The sequence below is a fragment of the Ursus maritimus genome, unplaced genomic scaffold (genome assembly GCF_017311325.1).
Source record: "Ursus maritimus isolate PB19 unplaced genomic scaffold, ASM1731132v1 scaffold_14, whole genome shotgun sequence".
Lineage (NCBI taxonomy): Eukaryota > Metazoa > Chordata > Mammalia > Carnivora > Ursidae > Ursus > Ursus maritimus.
Genome location: NW_024423786.1, coordinates 62,466,913 through 62,492,525, shown reverse-complemented (window position 1 = coordinate 62,492,525; position 25,613 = coordinate 62,466,913). Strand labels below are relative to the sequence as shown.

The window sequence follows — 25,613 nt, the reverse complement described above, 5'->3', positions numbered from 1 at the left end:
TTAGGTATGGGGTGGGCCTTGTCTCAGGTATGGGGCCGTTCTTGGGGATTGAATCCATTCAGGAAATTCTGTCCCTTGATGGAAACCACCTCCCAACCTAGCCCAGCCAGGCCAATGAGGGGGGGCTAAGTAGATGCTAGGCCTGACCCAGCTTCCAAAGCCAGATTGAAGGGAAGGGAAGGTGTCTCCTCTGCTTCCTGTGTGCTCGGCCAAGTGCTGGCAGACTCTTGTCACCTAAACCATGGTGGCTTTCCAGGATCCGTGTTCCCTCAGGGGAGGGCATGGCTTTTCTGGCCTGGGTCATCACAGAATGCGCTGGGCCCTGGCAGGGGTGAGGCCCCTGGGCAGAGAGGAGCAGAGTGAGGCATTCAGGAAACTGCATGGAGGGAGCACCCTCCCAGCTCTGTGCGGCCAGAGGCCCTTCTCCCTCGAATCCCCCTCCCATGCCCAGCTGCCGGCAGGTGTCCAACCAACCGAGTTCCACCCCCCAGGTACCGGATCCTCAACGCCAGCGCCATCCCCGAAGGGCAGTTTATTGACAGCAAAAATGCTTCTGAGAAGCTTCTGAGCTCCATCGACGTGGACCGGGAGCAGTATCGATTTGGCCACACCAAGGTGAGAACACACAAAGCTGGGACATCCCTCCACCCATGTCACCCACAGCCCTGGGCTGATTGTCGGCTGGTGGGGGAAGAAAGGGCCCCTTTCCCCGTCTGGCCAACCTGATGACCCCGTTGTGCAGGAGCCCACGCAGAAGGAGCTGGGGTCTAGGGATCGGGAATTCTGTCTCCATGTTGGTTTCCAGGTGTCTAAAGGCTTCATTGGAAGCCAGGCTCCCCTCCCTCCCAGCCTGGAAGAATGCAATAGAAAGCTCTACGGTCCTAAGAGAGCAGAGCAAAGGCACTCTTACGTGGCACGATAGAGCCAAGGAGAGAGGAGAATGCAGCAAGGATTCCAGGAACAGTGAAAACTTGGAGGGAATGATTATTACAGAGATTTACTGAGCACGTGGGGATCCAGCCCTGTGACCCCCTCTTTATGCACCCTGCATTCAGTCCCCCCAATAACCCGAAGGTGGTAAGGCTAGTCCTGATCTCGTGCGGTTACAGGGAGGGCAGGGAAATAAAGGCTCCCGGAGGGCAAGAAACTTGCTAGAGGTCACATGGACAGTAAGGGACAAAGGCCAGCTTCAAATCCTGGCCTGGCTGCAGAGCTCTCCCTCCTGGAAAGAGCCAGACTGGGGCCTGTGGCCCCCAAGGGTGCCCTGCTTCCTTGGAATGTCCGTCCAGTGTGGGCCGTGGGTGAGGGGGCCTGGGGGTGGGACCAGTCTTCTCAGAGGGCAGACAGAGAGGAGGACAGAGAAGGCAGAACCGTCTGTGAATTTCTCCTAATCTGGGCACAGTTGAGCTCAGAGGGTACTTTCTAGACTCATCCTTGCCTCCTGTGTGTGAGGTCTGTCCGAATCGGTCTGTGTGGGTTGGAGGGACCTGGAGCGTCCTATGGAACAGGGCTCAGGAGACGTCACCGCGGGGCCCAGCGGACTGCCAGTCCCAAGCCACGGCTATGAAGGCTGAGGCCTGGGCTGGGCAGAGACAGGCTCCCGGGAGGGCCCCGGGTTGCACAGCGGCTGAGAACACAGCAGGGCTCATCTCTCCCCTGACGCAGGTGTTTTTCAAAGCCGGGCTTCTCGGCCTCCTGGAGGAGATGAGGGACGAGAAGCTGGCGACCCTGATGACACGTACACAGGCCATATGCCGGGGATACCTGATGCGGGTGGAGTTCAAGAAGATGATGGAGAGGAGGTGATGCGGAAGGACCCTTGCCCCGCCTTATCCCGCCCTCCCTACTTCACAGCTGCTGGTCGCTTCCTGGTTTTAGTCTCGGGACATCGATGTCCTTGCTCATTCATTTAACCAACACCTGCCAAGCGGCCCTTCCGTGCTGGGGACCCTGCATCGCGCTGGGGATACAGAAAGGAACCCTGCCCTCCAGGAGCTCAGGGGTGGGTTGGAAGCAGACCCCCGCGTGGCTGACTGTAACACGCATGACAAGTGCAAGGTCAGAGTCACATTCAGGGCCATGGGGGATGCTGAGAACAAGCCCTCTACCTGGCCAGGAATTGGGGCAGGCTGAAGGGGTCAGCAAGAAGAAAAAGCCTTCTGAAGGAAGCTTTGCTTGGCCTGAGAAAGGATGGCCCGGAGGCCACCGTGGTGGGAGCAAAGAGGGAGAGGCACCCAACACAGGTTTCCCTGCATCATGTTAATGAGGCCAGACCCGGGCATCGGCTGGGAAGCCATGGCAGGTACATACAGGGACCAGCAAGAGGATCGAGTTTGCAGAAGAAGACAAGGACCTGAACTAAGACAGAGTCCGGTGGGGGGGACCAGGGGATGGGTCCCAGGGACATTGAAGAGTCTTACTCCTTTGATAATTCACCAGCGGCACTGGTAGCTGGTTATGTGCGGGAATTTCAGGGACAGGGGAACTTGGGGGGAGGTCCATTCTCCCCAATTCCCTGATACCCTCTATAGCTCCAACCCTGGGGTTGCCACGTGGGCCACACCGTGCATTCGTCAAGAACACCTCGCGGGCTTCTAACTGGGTGAAGTGAATGGAAGCCAGCACAGAAATGGGGGAGAGGAGAGCCCTTGGCAGGGGCCGGTTTATGGGAAAGGGAAGCAAGTTTTCAGGCGCACGAGAGCTCTGGAGGATACAGAGTAGGAGGTAAGACAGGGGTCACTGGGACATAGGCAACAGTCGAAATCAGGAAAGTAGGCAAATTCTAGGAGAGCACGTGTTGGGGAGACGGTCTTGGGTCTCCCACAGATAAGCAGGAAGAGGGGAGCCCACACGGCAGAGTACAAGGAGGCAGGAATCATGGCATCAAAGGCCATGAGGTCTTTCAAAAAGGTGAGAGTCAGCCGTTCAACTGTGGGAGACAAGGGTGCCTGGGTGGCTCAGCTGGGCATCTGCCTTGGGCTCAGGTCATGATCCCAGGGTCCTGGGATGGAGTCCCACATTGGCTCCCTGCTCAGCGGGGAGCCTGCTTCTCCCTCTCCCTCTGCTGCTCCCCCTGCTTGTGCTCTCTCTCTCTGTGTCAAATAAATAGATAAAATCTTTTTTAAAAAAAATGTGGGAGACAGACTCGGTAGAGTAGAGATGAAGATGCTGGTGGCATTGGTCATCAGGACCTTAGGCACTGTATCTCCAGAAGGTGGTAGGGGCAGAAGTCTGGAAGTCTGGGGCGGGAGAGGGGAAGGCCCACAAATGGCCCCGTGGCCTCCCTCACCTCCCAACCTCTGTGCATGCCGTTGCCTCTGTCCTTCTCTGCAGAGCACACCCCAGGGCCCACAGGAGCCGCACAGCTCGGCTGCCCCTGCTTCCCACCTAGCGGGGAAGAGGGAAGCGCCTGGGTCTCCCGGGGCGGGTGCGGGCGGACACGACTCCTTGCTGTGGTTCATTAACGCAGTCGGACGGGGCGTACAGGGACTCCATCTTCTGCATCCAGTACAACATCCGCGCCTTCATGAACGTCAAGCACTGGCCCTGGATGAACCTTTTCTTCAAGATCAAGCCGCTCCTCAAGAGCGCGGAGGCTGAGCGAGAGATGGCCACCATGAAGGAAGACTTCGAGAGGACCAAGGAAGAGCTGGCCAGATCCGAGGCTCGCCGGAAGGAGCTGGAGGAGAAGATGGTGTCCCTGCTGCAGGAAAAGAATGACCTCCAGCTGCAGGTCCAGTCTGTAAGTACCTTCCCGGTGAGGATAGAAAGGAGGGGCCTCAAGGGAGGCCCCAGCAGGTGCGTCTATTCAAGGGACAGTGGTGCCACCTAGTGGGCGAACGCAGTATTGCAGCGCCACCACGCCGGTCGGAGGAGGGAGGGGGCGGGGCTTAGCGGCCGCAGAGGTGCTGCGAAGCGTGTCTGGAAAGGGAATTTCTCTCACCCTCGTTTCTGTCTGGCCTCCACAGCGGAGTTAGACCTATTTTGCTGTGGGTATGAGGGGACTGTGTCTGTCCTCATAATTAAAACCTATCAGGAATGCACCAGATCTTTAAAAAAAAAAAAGTCATGTAAACAAATATTAAAGTAAGCACTAAAGCAATTCAAAGGAGGAATAATTTTATATATATATGAGTTTTGGTAACATGATTATACTAAAAAATGCTTTGAAGTTATGCATTTGTTAATCAAGGAAATAGGGGAAACCACTTACAGCCTGTAACGCTCTGGCAGCATAATTGTATCAATTCACAATTTAAGGCGTTTATCATTTACCCTTTTTAATAAGCTCCCAAATGCCTTGCGTACAAAGCATTTTCTCCTCCCCTTTTTACTTTCCCAATCAGTACAGTGTGGTCGTTGGGAGCACTTTCCCAAGCCAAGTGGGCAAGAGGATAAGTTTTGGAATTAGATAGCTGAGTTTATAACCCAGACCCTCCACTTGATAGCTGTGTGGCCTCAGGCAAGTTACTTAGCCTCTCTGTGCCTTGTTTTTCTCATCTGTAAAATGGGCACAGTAACAGCACACACATCATGGGGTTGTCGGGAGGATCGGATAAGTCCGTGTATGTGAAATGCCAAGCACATAGTATGTGGTCAATTAACACTGATGCTTATTCTTAGGCATAACCTTGAAATGTGGGTCTAGTTTTTACAACACTCTTGTACAAGAAGATACAGTCCGATCAGGTTTAAGAATAGAATTAGCTAATCTCGGCCTGTCCGAGAAACCCATCACAGAGCCTTCTGGGACGTATATCAACTTAACCACTGAATTCCTATTTTGAATTTTCTGTTCTGTGGCTCGAGGAGGCAGGCTCATGGGGGAGAGACCGCCCTCTTCCATTGGAAGTTAAAAGGTAGTATTGGAAATACCAGTTAGCTTGTGGTGACTTCGAGTAGAGGAATCACTTTTCAATGGGTGGTAGAAGGAAGAGTGGGCACATTTGGGCAAATCGGCAGAAGCTTCGTGAACTGTATGGACTCCTTTGTTTGAAACTATTTCAGCTGAATTTCTATTAAGTGGATGCCCTTGGCGGCTAAAGAAAGGTATATGGATAATAGACAAGTGGTGTGTGTGCGTGTGTGTGCGCATGAGTGTGTGTGCACATGGGCGTGCATGTGCGTGTGTACAGGTGTGCCTCTGTGCACGTGAGTGTGCGCGCGTGTGCGCGTCTGTGCGCATCTGTGTGTGGGCGTGTTTGCACGTGAGTGTGTCTGTATGCCTGTGAATGTGCGTGTGTGCACATGCACAGGCACGTCTATACATGTGTGTATGCACATGCGTGTGTGCGTGCACGAGTATGTATGTGCACGTGCGTGTGTGCATATGCGTGGGTGCTGATTGCACGAGTGCGCGTGTCTGTGCATGCACGTGCGAGTGTGTGCGCGCGCGTGTGTGTGCACACGAGTGTGTGTGCGTGCGCGTGTGACCCATTCCTTGGCTCAGGTCCAGATAGTGGGCTTCTGGAGGGCAGAGCACTTCCCGTGTACAGTTGGCTGAGAGTCTGACCAAAACACAACCATCTGGTTCTTTCAGGAAACAGAAAACCTGATCGACGCGGAGGAGCGCTGTGAGGGGCTCATCAAAAGCAAGATCCAACTGGAAGCCAAAGTCAAGGAGCTGAACGAGAGACTGGAAGAGGAAGAAGAGGTCAACTCTGAACTGGTGGCAAAGAAGAGGACCCTGGAAGATAAATGCTTGTCTCTCAAAAGGGACATCGACGACCTGGAGCTGACCCTGACGAAAGTGGAAAAGGAGAAGCATGCCACCGAGAACAAGGTGGGCAAACCGGGGAGTCTCCTCGGCTTCCGGAACCATCCTTACTCCCTCGCAGGGAGGAGCAGACGTTGCCCGAAGTCAGAGGCAGGAGCGAGCGGACGGGCAGTGAGGTCCCACCGAGTTCCGTCCTTCTCTGCCTTGCTCTGTACCCTGCAGGCTCTTCTCAACCCTCCTCCTGCCTGGCTGGTTGGACCCCAAACTTCCAGCCCCCAACCCATCCCGCACAAAGCAAGAGATCTTCGACAAAGGTGGCGTCCTAGTAATCCCTGTTTGCTCATGGCTCAGGAAGAGCAAATCCAGGGGCCAGAAGGGTGACGAGGGAGGCAGGTGGCGAATGGGGCAGGAAGCTGGGTAACCCCACGCACTGGCCGGGATGGGGGCTAACAGGGACCCTCGTGTGTTACTGGCAGAGTATACACTGCTACAGCCTTCGGGAAAGCATTGGAAATACTTGGTCAAATTAAGGATCCTCACATTTTACAGAAATGCGTGAAAAACACAGCACTTGATTCCCATAATAATGGTAGCCAATGAGACAGACCAAGGGATGGGGTTGACCTGGTGTGAGATGACCCGGATTTTCCACGAGCAGCCAGGAGTCCAGATTTTATGTGAAATCGCACTTTTTTTTTCCAATACCGATAACGTATTCAGAAGCTATAAACTTAAGAAAACATGTCTGCGGCCAGATTCACCCCACAGGGCAGGAGTTTAACAGCCTCTGATCTGGAAGAGTGTTGCAGATAGAGCAAAGTTTAATTTAATACCTCAAGGCTTCACGTGTGGTGCCCCCGCCCCCCGCTTCCCGACGGCACAGGACTCCCCTTCTGGATGTTCTTGAATAGCACGTTGTATCTTTCCTTACTCTTCCTGCCTTATTCGGAACCCCAGTCCCCCAGCCTGGAATACACGTTCCCGTGGATCTATAATGATAGAGGGAGATCGACGGGCTGCCCTTCGGAAGCACCCCGTTTGCATCTATCAGTGTCCCCCTTGGAAGATACAACGCTCCCTCCGAGGGAACAACCCTAATGGGAGGATGCGAGGCTGTGTGGCAGGTCAGCGGGGAAGTGAAGAGCTGGGAGGCTGCCGGTTTCAGGGTATGTTGCAGCCAACACAGAGGTAGAGACGCACTGGCCAAAAAAGAAAGAAAAGGGAAAAGGACGGGGCGGGGGGGTGATCAATAGCTTCTGATTGAATTGTTGGAGCATTCGATTGGTGTTGATATTCTCCCAGGTAAAGAATCTTTCCGAAGAAATGACAGCACTCGAGGAAAGCATTTCCAAACTGACCAGAGAGAAGAAGTGTCTGCAGGAAGCCCATCAGCGGACACTGGATGATCTGCAGGTAGAAGAAGATAAAATCAACGGTCTCATGAAAATAAATGTCAAGCTGGAACAGCAAACAGATGATGTAAGGATATGTCACGACTGTGTTCTAGAGGCTGTTACCTGCAGAGACTGGGGTCCGGGGTGGGGGTCTAAGGTCTGATTCCCAAGCAGGTGAACTGAGTCCGGCCCTCAGTCCCCTCCACACGAGTCTGGGATGCTCCAGCCACTTAAATTCTGCAGCCTGTGTCTACCTTGTGAGACGGAGATACAACCAACCCTAACTGGGAGAGTTTCCACGGAAAGCTCAGCACGGGGGCGCCTGGGGGGCTCAGTCGGTGAAGCGTCTGCTTTTGGCTCAGGTCATGATCTCGGGGTCCTAGGATCGAGTCCCGCATCGGGCTCCCTGCTCAGCAGGGAGCCTGCTTCTCCCTCTCCCTCTGTCCTTCCCCCTCCCCGCCTCCTGCTCATTCTCTCTCTCTCGCAAATAAATATATTAAATATTAAAAAAAAGAAAGAAAAGACAAGCTCAGCACGTAGAGTGTTCAGTAAAACATTAGCTGCTACTATCCCCATCATCATATCGTCATCATCGTTATCAACATTCATTTGGAGGTCCTTGGGCTCCAAAAACTCCAATCCTGTTCTAACATTGTTAAAATTGAGTTATTTTTCTTTGGAGATTTTATTTTATTTATTTGACAGAGAGAGAGACAGCCAGTGAGAGAGGGAACACAAGCAGGGGGAGTGGGAGAGAAAGAAGCAGACTTCCCGCTGAGCAGGGAGCCTGATGCGGGGATCGATCCCAAGACCCTGGGATCGTGACCTGAGCTGAAGGCAGACACTTCACCGACTGAGCCACCCAGGCGCCCCTAAAGTTGAGTTATTTTAACATTGTTAAAAATGAGTCCTGTTTGTGGCCGTGACAATTATCATTTTTCCCCCATCGTGTTACTTTTTTTCTTTTTCTTTTTTTTTTTTTTGTTTCTGAGGTAGACTGCTGTGATTCATCAGTTGCGTATATGTTCTTGGTACAAGAGCCAGGCCTGACGTTTTCAGGCTTACTCACAACTGTGGCTAGAACTTGTCCAGACTGCATGTTTTCCTGAGGCCAGAGCAGGCGAGCTCCACCCCTACCTCCCTGTTCCCCACACCCACATGCACACACACACACACAGAGAATTGCCCTAATCTCCCCACAGATGCATGGTGTCAGCTGGGAGCACTGACAGTGTGCAATCTAGACCTTCCTGAGCTTGGCCGTAGCAGAGCCCGGCCACGGGCACCCCGCTTGCTCCTGTCTGCGCACGAGCATGCCCCTGTGGGCGCCATGATCCTACAGGGAAGGGACAGGCCAAGTAGGAATCAGCGCAAAGAGACACCAGAAGGCTTCTGAGAGATACAGCCCCCTGAGGTAGGCTTTGCTGCAGGAAGAGAGAGTGGGGACGCAGGGAGACTCTTGCTCCCTCCCGGGGCCACAGGCCAGCAGTCATGCCCCACGGGAGCTCAAGGAAGCCACCAGCACGGGTGCAGCCACACTGGCTCAAGGGGCCAGCTCCAACCTTTCTGTCCGTGTCTCCCCAGCTTGAGGGCTCCTTGGAGCAGGAGAAGAAACTGCGGGCAGACCTGGAGAGAGTAAAGAGGAAGCTGGAAGGGGACCTGAAAATGTCCCAGGAATCCATTATGGACCTGGAAAATGACAAGCTACAAGTGGAGGAGAAATTAAAGAAGTAGATATCTCATGTTTGACCTCTGTATTTGAGCCCAAATGCCAATGTAGCCCTCTACAAAGTTTGTATTTCCTGTTACTTTTTTAAAAAGTATGTATCTATGTATCTATTTGCAGGAAGGAGTTTGAAATCAGTCAGTTACAAACCAAAATTGACGATGAGCAAATGCACAGTTTACAATTACAAAAGAAGATCAAAGAACTGCAGGTAGAAGTTTCAAAACCTTCCTGACCCCGAAAACCCTCTGCAAGGGTCCCTCCTGCCCTTTTGCCTTTGTTTCTTTAGCTGCTCATTCTCTTCCTGTCCTCAGGGCTGGAGAAAATGTCCTGTCCTTCTCTTTATTTTTTTCTGAAATTAACACTTTAACTTTGTCAGTAGCACATACATAGATTTCCTTGAGAATATTACAGTGTTATCAATAAGGCTAAATGTGATTGATAAGGGTTCTTTGACCACCACCCCTAACCCTCCCTTCTCAGAAGTCACTCCCACTTTCAGGGGGATTGGGTATCCTACTGGATCTCTTGCTGTGGGTTTATGTATGCATTTAAGACCCAAAGGGGCTCCTGGCTGGCTCCATCGGTGCAGGGTGCAACAGGGTTGTGAGTTCGAGCCCCATGTTGGGTATAGAGATTACTTAAAAATGAAATTAAAAAAAAAAAAGGACCCAAAGAAACGATCTATGAGAGATATATAAATAATACACACATACATATGTATATGCACGTATATATTAAAATATAAAGGAACAAGGACATAAAAATATGCAAGCATATATTCTATATCTTTACATGTATATTTATGCATGTAAATATGTTCATTAAATATATGTATATTTTATAGTCTATCTATTTTATATTTTTTAGCTTAAATATGATATTACAGAGACTATGGTTCTGCAACTTGCTCCTTTCAGGTAGCAATGTGTCCTCCAGAGACCCGTGGTAGACATGGGTTGAGTCTAACTGCCCCTTGAACTTCTGGAACATGGTTCCATCATGGTGGATTTGACCATTTCCCCGCTAATGGACATTTAGATTGTTTCCAAGTTTATTCCTCACTAACTTAATGTTATCGTGTAGTCTTTTCTTTGTGGTGCCTACCCCCAGTCCCTCTCCACCCTGCCCCTCCCAAAGCGGGCTGCTCCCTCCCCCCAGCATTCCTGATGCAGTGACCCTTTCAGGCGCGCACAGAAGAGCTGGAGGAGGAAATCGAGGCAGAGCGGGCCTCCCGGGCCAAAGCAGAGAAGCAGCGCTCTGACCTCTCCCGGGAACTGGAGGAGATCAGTGAGCGCCTGGAAGAAGCCAGTGGGGCCACTTCTGCCCAGATCGAGATGAACAAGAAGCGTGAGGCCGAGTTCCAGAAGCTTCGCCGGGACCTGGAGGAGGCCACCCTCCAGCACGAAGCCACCACAGCCGCTCTTCGCAAGAAGCACGCAGACAGCGTGGCCGAGCTCGGGGAGCAGATCGACAACCTGCAGAGGGTCAAGCAGAAGCTGGAGAAGGAGAAGAGTGAGATGAAGATGGAGATAGATGACATGGCCAGTAATATGGAGACTGTCTCCAAGTCAAAGGTACCTGACCCCCTGCTCTTAGCAAACAAGAGGCAGCCACATCCACCTGCTCAGGGAGCAGATGTAATTCGATGCCCGAAACTCACTGTCTGTTCTAAACTGCAAGGCTCTCCCGCCTTCTGCCTACTCCCAATCCCCCCAAATCCATTCCTGTCATTGAAGCTTGACCCAATGACCTACTATGACTCAAGATTTCATCATCCTTCCAGAGTTTCAGAAAGCTTTCAGAATCTTCCAATCCATCTGCCATTTTCTAGAACTAAACCTATGGATGGATTGCACCAAAGAGCCTTGCTGGGTATGGTCGTCTACCTGCCGCCTCCTTAGCCCACAGTATCAATCCCTGGGAGGCATAACCAATGTGAAGTTATGCATGAGAACCGGGGTAGGTCCAAGTTTTGTTACACTCGAAGCATGTAAAATTCAGGAGGGGAGGAACTCTTTAAGAAAATGTACACGAAATTATAAATACAAAGTTAGGGACGAAAGTAAATATTCATTTAGAGTGAGAAAAAGAAGTCACGAATTACTGACACCCTGGAGACTCAGACCATTTGCCAGAAATGCCTCCCTAGAAATACATTCTGCTTGCGTGTAGCTTTCTTCACCCGGAAACTTCTAAGCTACCTGCATGATTTAGGGCCCATGCAAGTGTAGGTCCTGAAGCTCAAACTTCACCAGCTTCCTGGTAAACCCACCCCTGTGTATGACTTCAAGGCAAAGGCTTCCTCAGAGCGTGACGATGTGCTCCTAGATTCACGGGGCCTCTTGTTGCCCTTGTGTAGGATCTGGGCACCCACACCCTGGGCTTCCTCTTGATCTCTTCCTCAATTCCTGTCTGCAACTCCTTTTTCTCTCTTGCGGGCTTCCCCATCTTTCTGCCCTTCTTGGCCTTTTCCTCCCTCTAAGGAGTTATGTCTGTATGTATTCTCTGTCTGTGTCTCTGTCTACACCCCCATCCCTGCCCGTTGCAGGCAGGCCAGATTGCAGGGTTGTCTGGGTTAGAAGAGAGGACAGCACATCCCACATGCAGCACTTCCTTGCTACCTTCCTTCCTCCATCAATGCTTCATGCTCTCTGTTCGCAATTTTAGAATCCAGTGGAAGAAGTACTTTATATTGCTTTATATTTTTGAAGTTGTTGTATCCTTTGATTTTTCTCCTTGTGAGTTGCTCTTTTTCAACTACCCTGGATAAAATCATTTTATGTTCATATGTCATTTTCTCAAAGATATCCTAAGCCCCTTGAGAACTTCCTTTGACTCTTAATATCCCTGCCTCTTCTGCCCCCATCTTATACTTCCCAGTCTGAGGAAAACTATATGCTCAACATATTTATTTTATGTTATATGAGGTAGGAGAAGGAAGTCTACAATATACTCAAGGTTTTTAAACAAACTCCACAAAAATATGGGCCAACTGAGGAGTGAATCCCTCAGTGCCACTTCCAGCATCAGGAATCTTTTGTATATAGTGCTTGCAAACAAACAAATTAGAAGGTAGTATTATTCATACGGCAACAGAATTACTTATATTACAAGAGGATTCCGGGGTTCCTTTGAGTAGCATTTTCTCAAAGGTTTTTTCACAAACCAGTTAATACTTACCTACCTAAGATAAGTAGATAGTTGAAAGCTATTGCTCCAACCTATTGGTGACTAAACAGTCATCACAGATAAAACTAAAGCAAATCCGAAGTGATTATAATTTTTTAACTGACATGTATGTGTTCTGCATTTTTATTTTCATTTTACCTGACAAGAAGCTAACCTATCCAACTTCCCAGTTCAGTACTGGACACCAGAAACCCGCTTTTTTCTATTCATGTTGGCTTTTTTTTTTTTTTTAAAGAGTAATGTGGAAAGAATGTGCCGGACAGTGGAAGACCAATTTAATGAGATCAAAGCCAAGGATGACCAGCAGACACAGTTAATCCATGATCTGAACATGCAGACGGCAAGACTGCAGACCCACAATGGTAAGGAGGGGCTGGGTTCCAGAAGCTACAGGCCATGGGTCGGCAACGGTCAGCAACACACATGCATCTCTTTGGTAGGGGAGCTGAGCCACCAACTGGAAGAGAAGGAGTGTCTGATTTCGCAACTAACCAAAGGCAAGCAGGCCCTCACCCAGCAGCTGGAGGAGCTTAAGAGGCAACTGGAAGAAGAAACCAAGGTAAGAATGCCTCTTTCTGAAAAGTCAGAGTCAGACCCTGAGAAGCCCCGAAAGCTGGTTGGAGGCAGGCCTGCAGCATGAAGTCCAATGCTTCTCCTCTCTGCTGTGTGGGAGGGTAGGAACCTGTTCTTTGAGGTCACAGGGCTTTGGCATTGGATCTCCTTCCTCAGAGCCAGGATGCTCCATCCTCTGGGCTCCTCTGTCCCTCACAGGGTGGTCTGATAAACACCCATCACCAGCCAGGGCCTCCTCTTCCCACCACTGCACCAGCTTGACCCTCTCTGTGTATTCTTTCACTCTGCTCAGCCATTCGTCTGTATGCCCTGTATTCGTCTGAGATGCCCTCCTCTTTCTTTCTCCTCACTCACGCGTCACCTGCTACAATACCCGATTTTAAGTTCTCCTCTTCCAGAAAGACTGCATGGCTTTAGGGAGAGACACACTTGGGACATATGCATAAGCACGGACCTCATCATCATATTCTTGACTTCCATATCTAGATATTTCTGCTCATTGTGCCTATCTCCCCTTTGATCTGCAAACTTCCAGGCAAGAATAATTTTTCCCTGGTGGTAAACAGTAGGTACAGTGCACAGTAGAACAATGCACACAGCAGGTGCCCAATAAATGCATTCAGTGCGTGTTCAAGCATTGCAATAGAAATCCAGGAGTCCTCCAAAACCGCGTTCTGTGATTTCGAGGTTGCCGTGCGCCAGCTAAGACTTACAAGGCAACCTTCTGGAATTTTCCTGAGCTCCACTTACTTCTTCTAAAAACAAAACCAAGCAGTTTATTCGTCTCCCTTCTTTCCACTCTATGGTAAGGGTCTTCGGTGGACTGGGGTGGGGGTTGTGGTAAGAACCAGGGCCGGAACAAGCAGTGAGGAGATCCATTACAGGAACCAGGCTGTCGTCCGGTGGGCATACAGTAACAGCTGAGTTCTCTTTTTTGCGCCAAGTTTTGCTATCTGTGTTTTCAAAAAAACAGAAATGCACATGTGACTGCTGGGTCAACAAAACTCTTTCTTTGATGGTGGGCTCAGAAAGTGTTTTGTGGGGCACCTGGCTGGCTCGGTCGGTAGACTGCAAAACTCTTGATCTCAGGGTTGTGAGTTCAAGCCCCATGTTGGATGTAGAGACTAGTTAAAATCTTAAAAAAGAGAGAGAGAGAATTTTGTGACCATCAAGATGAGAGCTAAATTGTCCTGAGCAGGCGGGAGTGAGCGAGGGAGGCCTCTGGGCATGTCCTCCCCTGCCCAGGAAGAAGAACCAGAGCCGTAGAAACAGAACAGCTCACATCAGAGTTCCCCGGGGTGGGGACACAGCCCCTGGTGACACCAAAGAATGATTTTGAGTTTTTTCACGGCGACATCTTTCCATAGTGTTGCATCAAGTAGCAAGAAATTGATCCCCTTTCTTTTTTTTTTTTTTAAGATTATTTATTTATTCGACAGAGATAGAGACAGCCAGCGAGAGAGGGAACACAGCAGGGGGAGTGGGAGAGGAAGAAGCAGGCTCATAGCGGAGGAGCCCGATGTGGGGCTCGATCCCATAACGCCGGGATCACGCCCTGAGCCGAAGGCAGACGCTTAACCGCTGTGCCACCCAGGCGCCCCGAAATTGATCCCCTTTCTAATTCTGTTTCGATTCTTCTGCTTACATAAGGAAAAGAGCTCAGTTTGGGTACCAACTCTCTAGCATGCGCTCGTTTTCCTTAATCAGGCATACAGAGTGGGCTTTAGGCATGGAGACACACGGCAAGTACCTGGCGGAAAGGTGACCAGTAACACTGCTTTACCCCTATTGCATTTCTTGTTACGGCTTCCTTCTGTGTGTGGCAAATGTTAGTGCTTTTCTATTTAATGTAGTTGAATAGTTTACTTTTATTTAAAATAAGGGAGTCAACTTGACAAAAACTAAATAAAACGGGACATATGCAGATATGGCAAAGTTTGCAAAGGCAGCTGGGAAACAGCTCACGTTGGGAGATGCTGGTTTAGAGGAAAAGACCTTGGCTTGGAAACTGGCTAAGTGTCTTTGCAATCTGTCACCACCACCGTCCTCCCGCAGGCCAAGAACGCCCTGGCCCACGCCCTGCAGTCCTCCCGCCACGACTGTGACCTGTTGCGGGAACAGTATGAAGAGGAGCAGGCGGCAAAGGCCGAGCTGCAAAGGTCAATGTCCAAGGCCAACAGCGAGGTGGCCCAGTGGAGGACCAAATACGAGACGGACGCCATCCAGCGCACGGAGGAGCTGGAGGAGGCCAAGTACGGGCTCCCCGGCGACAGCAGGAGAGGTGACCCCAAGACATGAGTGAAGGGACAGAGAATTTTTCCTGCCTTGAGACACTGTCCCTTCCTCCCCAGGACTTGGAGGTTTTGTTAGGGCGTCCCTGTCCTTCCCCTGGGGCTGTCTATTCCGTCTGGGTCCCTTGGTGGCTTCCTGGTGACCTGCTTTGCCGCCAAGCACTTTACGGTTCTTCACGTTCTACTTACACCCTGTCCACGCATCCCATTCTATGTCTTGTTCTTACCCAGTTCCAGCCCCGAATAGACTGTTCATTCTCGTCTGATCTGACGGTTAGCTCTGAAATAGTCCACCTTTGCCAAGAAAAAAATTTTTTTGTTGTCTTAGGAAAAAACTGGCCCAGAGGCTCCAGGAAGCAGAGGAAAACACCGAGGCAGTGAGCTCCAAGTGTGCCTCCCTGGAGAAAACCAAGCAGAGGCTCCAGGGGGAAGTGGATGACCTGATGTTGGACTTGGAACGCACCAACACAGCCCGCGCCATCCTGGACAGGAAGCAGAGGGACCTTGATAAGGTCTGCCCCCAAAGAGTCACGGCCTCTTATGCTGGATGTGCGAGAGGCACGCACATCTGGGAGGTCCGCCGAGCAACAAGTCATAGTGTCAGCCGTTGGGTTTTGCAACGTCTCTTTGCTTTTGTGACAGTCCCTGCAAAGTGAATTTTTAGTTCAAGCTAATCCAGATTACTCTGAGATCCAAATACCTTTAAGAATACAGCAGATGGGGGCGCCTGGGTGGCACAGCGGTTAAGCGCCTGCCTTCGGCTCAGGGCGTGATCCTGGCGTTCTGGGATCGAGCCCCACATCAGGTTCCTCCGCTGTGAGCCTGCTTCTTCCTCTCCCACTCCCCCTGCTTGTGTTCCCTCTCTCGCTGGCTGTCTCTATCTCTGTCGAATAAATAAATAAATAAATCTTTAAAAAAAAAAAAAAAGAATACAGCAGATGGCCCGTAGGAACATCAGAGTCTGGAGCCCGTGATCTAGAACAGGGCCCACCCTGTTTCTTGGGTCCCCAGGATGCAAGGGTAAAAGCTTGGCATTGCTGACAGACAGCCTTTGTTTTCGTGGGCTCTCCCAGGTGCCCTGGTCCTACCTGCTGTTCACATGTCCCTGTGTCATCTCCCAGGTCCTTGCGGAGTGGAAGCAAAAACTGGACGAGAGTCAGGCTGAGTTGGAAGCTTCTCAAAAAAGCTCCAGGTCGCTTAGCACTGAAATCTTCAAGATGCAGAACGCCTATGAGGAAGTGGTAGATCAGCTGGAGACCCTGAGGCGGGAGAATAAAAATCTGCAAGGTGAGCTCCCCTCCGCATCCCAGGTGAGCACCTGTACCCCACCCTCTTGCCTCCTGCTTCCCACTGCCCCCGCAGAACCCTCCCGTCGGCTCCGTTGACCCTGGAGCTCAGCCCTGCTAATGTCACAAACACAGTCATAGCCAAGTGTCGTCCTGGAGCACGAAGAAGTGCTCACCTCTTAAGAGAACAAGAGTGCCCGTGGATTGTGTCATGTCCTTGGGCATGCCACTAAATGCCTTAGGACCTCCGACTCCTGACGTGCAAAATCAGAGCAGATCCGATGCCCCCTAAAGCCCCTTCCAGCTCCGAAAGACTCTGATTCTGTATTCTGTACGTTGTCTCCAGAATTTTCTTCCCCGGCCCTCGCCTCGACTGTTTTATATACTTTGTGAGGTTTTAGTGTTCTTGCCACTCCTCTCTCTGCATCGTTCAGGTGAAGCCACACACCTGTGTTGTGCCAAGACCTCACCTGAAGGGCTCCACTGTTTTTTCTCCTACATAAACGTGATTGAATCCCCATCCCCAAGTTGCCAGGCAGAATGCCTCTGCTGTCAGCTGGAGCCCGATCAAACCAGCTAAATCGAGCCTGTCCTTTGCAGAAGAGATTTCCGACTTAACCGAGCAGATTGCAGAAACTGGCAAGAGCCTCCAGGAAGTGGAAAAAACCAAGAAGCAGGTGGAGCAGGAAAAGTCAGACCTCCAGATGGCCTTAGAAGAGGTGGAGGCAAGTGTCGGGGAAGGTCGGGAGGGTAGCACGCCGAAGGCAGGGCGACTGGACCAGACCTTTGGGGCTGCTTCCTGCCAGGAGGGGCGAGACTCCGTGGGGAAGAACCTCCAGCCGTCCCTGGAGAAACAGCTGTGCTGTGATTCATCTCCTGGGTGTCCTCTAGTCCATCACATTACCCCTTTTGCAAATAAATAAATGCATTCATGATGTCCTCGATGTCTTCCTTGGGAAGCAAGAAATCAATCACCAGCAATCCTGAGAGCTGGCTCAGAATTCCTCGGCTCGGGATGCCCGGTGGCTTCGTCAGTTAAGCGTCTGCCATCAGCTCAGGTCATGATCCTAAGGTCCTGGGATCGAGCCCCACATCGGGCTCCTTGCACAGTGGGGAGACTGCTTCTCTCCCTGCTTGTGCTCTCTCTGTCTCTGACAAATAAATAAAATCTTAAAAAAAAAAATAAAGAATTCCTCGGCTTTAACAGAGTCACACTCCAGATGGTCTTTGGCCACTGGGATTTCTGTAAAGTCAAAATAGGCCCAGTGTCCTGAATGTGGCCAGTGCGGGGCGGATGGTGGAGCTGTTTCTAGGGAAATTTGCATCATGAAGGATAAGGGGAGAGTGATTACCCTGTCCTTTCAGAGAATCGGGTGGCTCCTGAGTTATGGTCCCCCTTAAAAGAGCCACACCCTGTAAAGGTTTCACTAATACAAAAAGGTGCTCTGTCCCTCTCCAGACATAAAGTTGTTAAGAACAGATACAAAGTTTTAGTTAGTTTCAGGTTCATTACTAGGAGGGACATTTGCGGAGGGACATTGTTTGACCTCTACTCATCTGTAGAATGAGTAGAATAATGCTCGTTTTATCCCAACGGGGAGGAAAATGCCCGTTCAAGAAGGGCGGCTGGCCACGATCCCTCAATCCCTCCTCTGCTTTGATCAGGGTTCCCTGGAACACGAAGAGAGCAAGATCCTGCGTGTCCAACTGGAGCTGAGCCAGGTGAAATCCGAGCTTGACCGCAGGGTCACCGAGAAGGATGAAGAAATTGAGCAGCTGAAAAGAAATAGCCAGAGGGCTGCAGAGGCCATGCAGAGTGTGCTGGATGCCGAGATCCGGAGCCGGAACGATGCCCTGAGGCTGAAGAAGAAGCTAGAGGGAGACCTCAACGAGATGGAGATCCAGCTGGGCCATTCTAGCCGCCAGGTGGCAGAGACCCAGAAACACCTGCGCACGGTGCAGGGCCAGCTCAAGGTGAGCCCGCAGGCTCTGGGGAACCTGGCTGCCGCTCAGCCTGTCCGCGGCTCTGGCCTCACATCTGGCTTTCCCTGCAGGACTCCCAGCTGCACCTGGATGACGCCCTGAGGAGCAATGAGGACCTCAAGGAGCAGCTGGCCATCGTGGAGCGCAGGAATGGCCTCTTGCTGGAGGAGCTGGAGGAGATGAAGGTGGCCTTGGAGCAGACGGAGCGGACCCGCAGGCTGTCGGAGCAGGAGCTGCTGGACGCCAGCGACCGCGTGCAGCTCCTGCACTCCCAGGTGCGTCCCTCCTCCCTCCACGCGGGGCCCACCCTGGTGGGGGGAAGGCAGTACCCACACTCGCGCAGTGGAAGGGAGCACCTGCCCTTCCTCCCAGACTAGCAGTCAAGACCAAGTTGCATTAAGCTTAGTCCTTGTGGGGGGCGCTTGGTAGAGCGCACGACTCCTGATCTCCGGGTTGGTAGTTCAAGCCTCACTTTGGGGGTAGAGATGACTTAAAAATAAAATCTTAAAAAAAAAGAAGAAGAAGAAGAAGAAAGCAAAGAGGCTTAGTTCTTGGAATAACTATGCTCCAGATGGACAGATTTCTGAGCTTTCTTTAATCTGGAGATAAAAGGTCATGCACGTTGTGGGAAAATCCGAGAAAGGAAGGATGAATTATTGCATCAAGGGGCTGGAGAAGGCTTCACGGAGGAAGCAACGTCTAAGCCACAATCTTACAAATTTAGAATTGTCTTTCAAAATAATTATTTTTATCACCTTTATGAAAGTTTTTGTCTTTTAAGGAGATAGAAATTTATTGAATATATGGCAAGGGAGCAGTGAGCAGGACAGCAGAGGAGAGGCTGTCTGCCACCTTTATAAAAGTTTTATAAAAAAATTCTTTGTTACAAAATATAGAGCGTACAAGCAAACAAATAGAAGAAAAATACCAACCACAGTGTTACCATCTTGAGATCTTTCATTCCAAGCTCTTGTCGATGTCTGCAATTATTATACTTTTGTAGAACTGTGATCAATGTTTTTGCAACTTCTTATTTTCATTTAACGTGTCATGAACGTATTTCCACACTTTTAAATAATCTTCTATGACTATTTTTTTTTAAAGATTTATTTATTTGAGAGAGAGAGAGAACGTGCATGGGGTAAGGGGCTGAAGGAGAAATCTTCAAGCAGATTCTCTGCCAAGCGTGGACCCCCATGCAGGGCTCACCCTCACGACCCTGAGATGATGACCTGAGCCGAAAGCAAGAATCAGTCACTTAACCAACTGAGTCACCCAGGCACCCCCCATGACTATTTTTAATGGCGGAAAAGTGATGTGTTACAGTAGGGTGAAAAGGCACTTTTATTTAATCAATTCTCCATGGCTGGATGTTTTTAATTATTTCCCAATAAAATTTTTACCATTAGAAAGACTTCTATGATGAACTTACTTATAATTAAGTTTTCTCATTTTCTCATTATTATTTCCTTAACATTCCTGGAAGTAAATAGATTGCTGGAAGCAGAATTTCATGGTCTAACAATAAAGACATTTGCAATGTCTTGTAACCCAGCCTTCACAAAGTGGTCTCCATTTTTATTCTCATTAGGAAAATACGTAAGAGCTCTTGCCTCAAAATTCTCAAAGACCCTAGTTATATGTCTTTTAATCCTCACCAACTTTATGGTTGGGAAACATCTCACCTTTATAATTTTGATTTTCTTGGGGCACCTGCCTCAGTGGGTAGAATATCCAACTCTTGATCTCAGGGTCATGAGTTCGAGTCCCACGTTGGGCATGGAGCCTACTTAAAAAAAATAAAAGACGGGCGCCTGGGTGGCACAGCAGTTAAGCGTCTGCCTTCGGCTCAGGGCGTGATCCCGGCGTTATGGGATAGAGCCCCACATCAGGCTCCTCCGCTATGAGCCTGCTTCTTCCTCTCCCACTCCCCCTGCTTGTGTTCCCTCTCTCTCTGGCTGTCTCTATCTCTGTCGAATAAATAAATAAAATCTTAAAAGAAAAAAAATGAAATAAAATAAAATGAAGTTTTGATTACTAATGAGTCATTATTTCTTCTGGTGTATTCTGCCTGTCTTTACTTTGTGCCCTGTTTTCTTACGTGTATGATTTTTCTTTTTCATATGTTAAGGAAGAGAATGTTTTTTTCAGCAACATGCATCATGAGTGTTTTCCACTTTGTCATGTCTATAATTCTATTTATGGTGTGTTTGGATCATTAGAACTATTTCTCATTTTATATACTTACATCTTCCCATCCTTTGCTACCCACCCGACCTTCTACTGGATAATCTCTTCTTCCTCAAATATGTGAAAGTCTGCCTTTATCAGTTACTCACTTATTTATGTGCAGTTCTTGGGTCTGTTTCAAGACCTCCTGTTTAGTCAGGAAAGAAACAGTGTCTAGCAAACCCCCACCCCGGGGTGAAAAGTAAGAAATATGATTGTGATTGATTTCCTTCCCCATGCAACTTTCTCCCCCTCGATTGTTCCAGGCGTCCAAAGCTAACCTACACCTCTGGCATTTGATTTTTCTATAGAACACGAGCCTGATAAATACCAAGAAGAAATTGGAAGCGGACATAGCCCAGTGCCAGGCAGATGTGGAGAACTCCATCCAGGAGTCCAGAAACGCGGAGGAGAAGGCCAAGAAGGCCATCACGGATGTGAGCTCTGTTCCTTCTTTTCAGAGCCGGTGTTTGGGGATAGGGAAGGGGCTTCCAGGCGGGGACAAGGCAAGTAGGCTTTGTCTCTTGCTGACCTGTAGTCAGTCATGCTGGCTTCCTAGAGAGAGGGAGTTAGACGAAGCCTCAGCCAAAACCAACCAACCGGGGAGGAGACGCATCACCAAGCATGGCGGAATGAGGGAGGCAGGATTAGCACTCAAAGCACTGACCTTGACAGCATCCTCTCCATACTCCTGGTCAGGATGCCAGGTGACCCACTCATACTTTCTATGAACTTCACCAGGCGGCCATGATGGCCGAGGAGCTGAAGAAGGAGCAGGACACCAGCGCCCACCTGGAGCGCATGAAGAAGAACATGGAGCAGACGGTGAAGGACCTGCAGCACCGTCTGGACGAGGCTGAGCAGCTGGCCCTGAAGGGCGGCAAGAAGCAGATCCAGAAACTGGAGAACCGGGTAGGGCATCTCGAGAAGATGCTGGCCCTCAGCGATATCCGGTTCAGCCATCCGGGGAGAGCCACAGCCCAGAAACTAGGTTGCAGGAAAGTGGGTGCGGATGGAGGGCAGGCAAGTTTAGTCTGAGGACTACTTGCAGAGCTGTCTGTGAGCCGATAGTCCCACCTAGTCCTCCTTCACTGGTTCACTGGTCCCTACACCCCAACACACACACACACCCCTGCCTTACAACACTCAGGCCCCAAGAGCTGCTAAGTGAAGACATCCTGCTTTTATAGGAATTCAGATCCGCATAAGTGAGGGGAAATGTACTTTGCATTCATAACATTACATAGTTGGTGTAAGTTACATTCTGGACCAGCCTCCGCTTTGGTGAACAATGGCCCATCCTACGTGTGAAGGCTAGAGTCTCTCTTCACCTCCCACCCCCGGCTCCCATTCGTCCCAGATTTCTCAGTCTCTCAATGCAGTCAGGCCGAGCAATGCTGGTAAGCTTCTCGCTGGCTTGCTCTGTCCTACAGGGCAGGTGACTGGCCTTCCTCCCGGCCAAAGCCCCAGGGAAATTCTAACCCCCATGCAGAGGCAGTCTTGCTTTTTCCTGTACCTGGGAGCTTACTCGTATTTGTTTTTGTTTCTTTGCTAATGGCTCCCTTTGAGCTTGGACCCCTTGCTTTTCCCTTTAGACCTAGCGTGGTTTTATTTATTTTGCAAATGGACTCCATTACCAGCTGATGTTCTGGAAAAGGGCTGTGAGGGGGAGCTTGTTAGAAGGATCTCGATTGTCCCCCGCCCCAGGGAGGAAATAGTGGAGTGGGAGGAGAAGGGGGTAAGGGGCAGGCGAAGAGAAGGAGGTGACCTCTCCCAGCAGGGAAGCGCCCCAAATGCACTCAGGCTTCAGGCCAGCCTCCAAGGATGTGGTCCCCAGCACGCGTACACCATGAATGGGAACGATTTTTGTTTTTATTTTTTTTGCCTAAAAATGACAAGGTTATAGGCATGTGAATAACAAAAGTCAACACCAGAGAGGCCCGAACTTCTTCCCCCCAAATTCTTTAAATGCTTACTTTTCATGCGTCCCAGCCCTCCTCTATGGCCGAAGTTTAGCCCATCCTCACAGATCCCTCCACTGAGGGGGGATTAGAGCCCACGCCTCCCTCCCTCCATGATTCTTTGTTTCCTGGGCCAGCCAGCCCCCCCCATCACATGGGAGGCACCTTGACTGGCCTCCAGACCCAGCTGCCCCCTTATCTTTAGTTCCACAAACTCATAGAGGCCGCAAGAGCATTGCCAGGAACACAGATGTTTCGAAGAACCTAGTGGTAAACAGTTTCCGAGGGCTCATGGGGGGGCGGGGGGCGGGGGTGGGGGCACGAGGAGCATTTTTGGAACAGCGCCCAGAGTTAGCCCGTTCCACTGGTAGATTCCAAGGTTGATTTGGTGAGTCCACAAGCCCAGAGCGGCCCGCGTCTGTGGCCGCTGGGATTCGCTGTGGCTGGCCATCACATTCCCGTCTTGGCTCTCTAGATCTAGACTGTGGCATCGGGGCCACAGTTAGTGACCTGTGTCCTCGGTGGCTGTCCTGTCCCCTCAAGACTTCAGGAAAGCCAGAAGCAGCTATGAAATGAACACCACCGGCAGAGCGCTCTATCATTTAAAACACACTTGCACACCCTTTGTCTAATTTGACCCCCACGTTTGAGGCAGGAGGAACAGGAATTACAGAAATTACAGTCTCCATCCTAAACACATAGAAACTCATTCTTGGGGCAGCCACTGGCGTGCTTTGAATCAGTCAGCTGCCCCCGGGGCTTGAACACACATTGACCGTTCCTGGCCCAGGCTCTGCCCATGACCCCCCTGTGGCCTCCCTTGACCAGGAATCAGGTACCCTGAAATGCTCACGCAGGCTTCACCTGCAGAGACGAGTCAGGGCTGAAGCTGAGGCCTCGCCAAGCTGCTGGCCCTGGAGGAAGAGGCATCCTCGGCCGAGCCCAGCCTGGTGGCCCCACTGCGGGCACCAAATGCTGCATCTAGTTCTCATTTGCACAGAACCACTGCACCAACAGTGGTGGCTCTGTGACTACAAAGTGGTTCCCGAGCCCTAGGAGGGAACACTTTTACAAACTATAATTAGGGGATCCCAAGTTCATCCTAAAATGATCCACCCACCCACGAGTCCGTGGGAGAAGCCTGGCTGCTCTGACCCGAACGCTGGGCTCTCTCCCCCAAAACCCAGGTGAGGGAGTTGGAAAGTGAGCTGGATGCTGAGCAGAAGAGGGGGGCCGAGGCTCTGAAGGGGGCCCACAAGTATGAACGCAAAGTCAAGGAGCTGACGTACCAGGTAGGTGTCTCCAAAGCCTCAGGGAGTGCTGGGTTGCTCCGACCCCAGCAGAAAGCACGGTGGTGGCACGGTGCTATGTTTGCAGGCCGAGGAGGACCGCAAGAACATCCTCAGGCTCCAGGACCTGGTGGACAAGCTGCAGGCCAAAGTGAAGGCTTACAAGAGGCAGGCTGAGGAAGCCGTGAGTAGGGGGACCCCCTCCCAGGAGCCCGTGCCTGCCCAAGGACCCCCAGCCCTCAGCAGGAATCTGTCCTATCACAGAGCCCGAGACAGGGGTTTTCATTTGCAGGCTACAAACTCAGGGACGCCTTCCCTCCTCCCTCCCCTGGTCTGTGTTAAACAAGGCTGGCCACCCCCCAACTGCACCCCCTCAATGCCTTCTGCCTCATTTCATGTGTCCAGCCCCCCTTACTTTATCCCCCACCCCAGAACATTCTAGCCCACCCTGCTAGCCCTACCTCATCCTGATGCCCCAGCCAGCTCAGCTCACCCCACCAGCCCTCCCTGCCCTGTCAGCCTGAACTTAGACGTCCCCCCAACCCCATTCCTGGTTCACAGCATCCCATCTTGTCCTGTCCCTCATCCCCACGGCCTCCTCCTTCCCACCCTCCCTAATGGCCACCCTCCCATCCATCCTTCCTGACCTGCCCTTGGTCAAATAGACCTCAGGGATATTATTACTAGCAGAAAGCTGGGCTGGGGGGCTAAGGGGTAGGCAGGACTTTTTCTGTTACAGAAAAGGAGTAGTTTGGGAAACTCTAAGTTGAACAAAGTTGAACTGGTTGCTTTGGAGGATTTCTCAGATTTTGTAGGTGACGTGTAATACACTCTTCAAAGCGGACACTTTGAAGCCATTCTAGAATATAGCTTTGCCCCCCCCCCCGGCGCCGGCCCAAACCAGAGTGGAACTTGGAACCTTTTTATTGTATGCAGAGCAGCCCACAGGACTGGTATTCTGATGAACAAAATTGGGGGGACCCTGAATACATGACTGGGCAGATGGTTTCTCTCCTTGTCCTGTTTCCCTCCCTGCCAGGGGCTGGTGGCTCCCCCCGACCACAGGAAAGCAGATCTGAGCTGGTTAAATGGGGGAGTGGTGGGAGGGATCTGTGTCCATTGGATGAGGGTGGTCACAGCAGGACTGCCTGGGAGGGAGGGTGCCCAGGAGCCCAGCTTCTTCACAAACCTTCGGATTGCCCTCAGTACATGGGCACAGTGGCTTGGCCACCGACAGACAATGCAGGGAGAAGGCCAGGGCAAGGGGGATTGGGCCACTGGCCTCTGACCCTCCATGTGCCTTGGGAGGATTCAGGACTTGGGTCCCAGCCAAAGAGCCCCGTTGTGGGGGGCTTCCTCAGGCCCTTGCCCCCCCACCTCCCATTCAGGAGGAGCAGGCCAACACACAGCTGTCCAAGTGCCGGAGGGTGCAGCACGAGCTGGAGGAGGCAGAGGAGAGAGCGGACATTGCTGAGTCCCAGGTCAACAAGCTGCGGGCCAAGAGCCGAGATGTGGGGGGCCAGGTGAGAGCAGATGCCTTCCCCAGATGTCCTGAGGCCGGGACCAAGGAAGCACCCAGGGAGAGCATGGAGGGTGTCTCTTGGTGCCTCTTCCCTGCTGCTGGCCATGCACTCACAGATGGCCACTCGTCCAGCCAGGCCCCTGGTGGTTCCAGAATCATGGGGCAATGAGCATCGGGGGACAGGGGGCCAGACGCCTTGTCACCCCCATCCCTCCCTGTCCTAAAAGGCGCTGCCCAGGAAGCCCCTGCTTTTTGAGGGATTCGCCCCTCTCCAGGGGCCCCACGGCTTTGATTTTGCAATGTGAAAGGGGAAACAATGCCATCCCTCGGTATTTTTCTGGAAGTTCCAGCCTTTCCAGGTGCTCCACGTGAAGTCAGGACGCAGCCTTGCCTTGGGTTTGACTCATTTCCTGATTGCTTTTCTCCCACAGAAGCTGGAAGAATGAGGCCT

At 51.2% G+C, this 25,613-nt stretch overlaps 1 protein-coding gene across 2 annotated transcripts in view; it reads left to right on the top strand.

The window, feature by feature from the left end:
• The window catches only part of LOC103660398 (myosin-13), a 48,551-nt gene extending 23,203 nt beyond the window's left edge, over positions 1–25,348 (top strand). For both annotated transcript variants that reach the window (XM_008688011.2, XM_008688010.2), the window contains exons 18-38: positions 492–615; positions 1,666–1,802; positions 3,487–3,742; positions 5,540–5,782; positions 7,019–7,195; positions 8,695–8,840; positions 8,957–9,047; positions 10,024–10,413; positions 12,264–12,390; positions 12,469–12,587; positions 14,657–14,853; positions 15,221–15,404; positions 16,014–16,179; positions 16,779–16,903; positions 17,844–18,152; positions 18,233–18,436; positions 20,702–20,827; positions 21,132–21,302; positions 23,539–23,643; positions 23,729–23,824; positions 25,029–25,348. In XM_008688011.2, the coding sequence (XP_008686233.2) occupies positions 492–615; positions 1,666–1,802; positions 3,487–3,742; positions 5,540–5,782; positions 7,019–7,195; positions 8,695–8,840; positions 8,957–9,047; positions 10,024–10,413; positions 12,264–12,390; positions 12,469–12,587; positions 14,657–14,853; positions 15,221–15,404; positions 16,014–16,179; positions 16,779–16,903; positions 17,844–18,152; positions 18,233–18,436; positions 20,702–20,827; positions 21,132–21,302; positions 23,539–23,643; positions 23,729–23,824; positions 25,029–25,331 (3,796 nt within the window). In that variant the 3' untranslated portion in view covers positions 25,332–25,348. The remainder of the gene's footprint in view (positions 1–491; positions 616–1,665; positions 1,803–3,486; positions 3,743–5,539; positions 5,783–7,018; positions 7,196–8,694; positions 8,841–8,956; positions 9,048–10,023; positions 10,414–12,263; positions 12,391–12,468; positions 12,588–14,656; positions 14,854–15,220; positions 15,405–16,013; positions 16,180–16,778; positions 16,904–17,843; positions 18,153–18,232; positions 18,437–20,701; positions 20,828–21,131; positions 21,303–23,538; positions 23,644–23,728; positions 23,825–25,028) is intronic.
• The last annotated feature ends 265 nt before the right edge of the window (positions 25,349–25,613 follow it).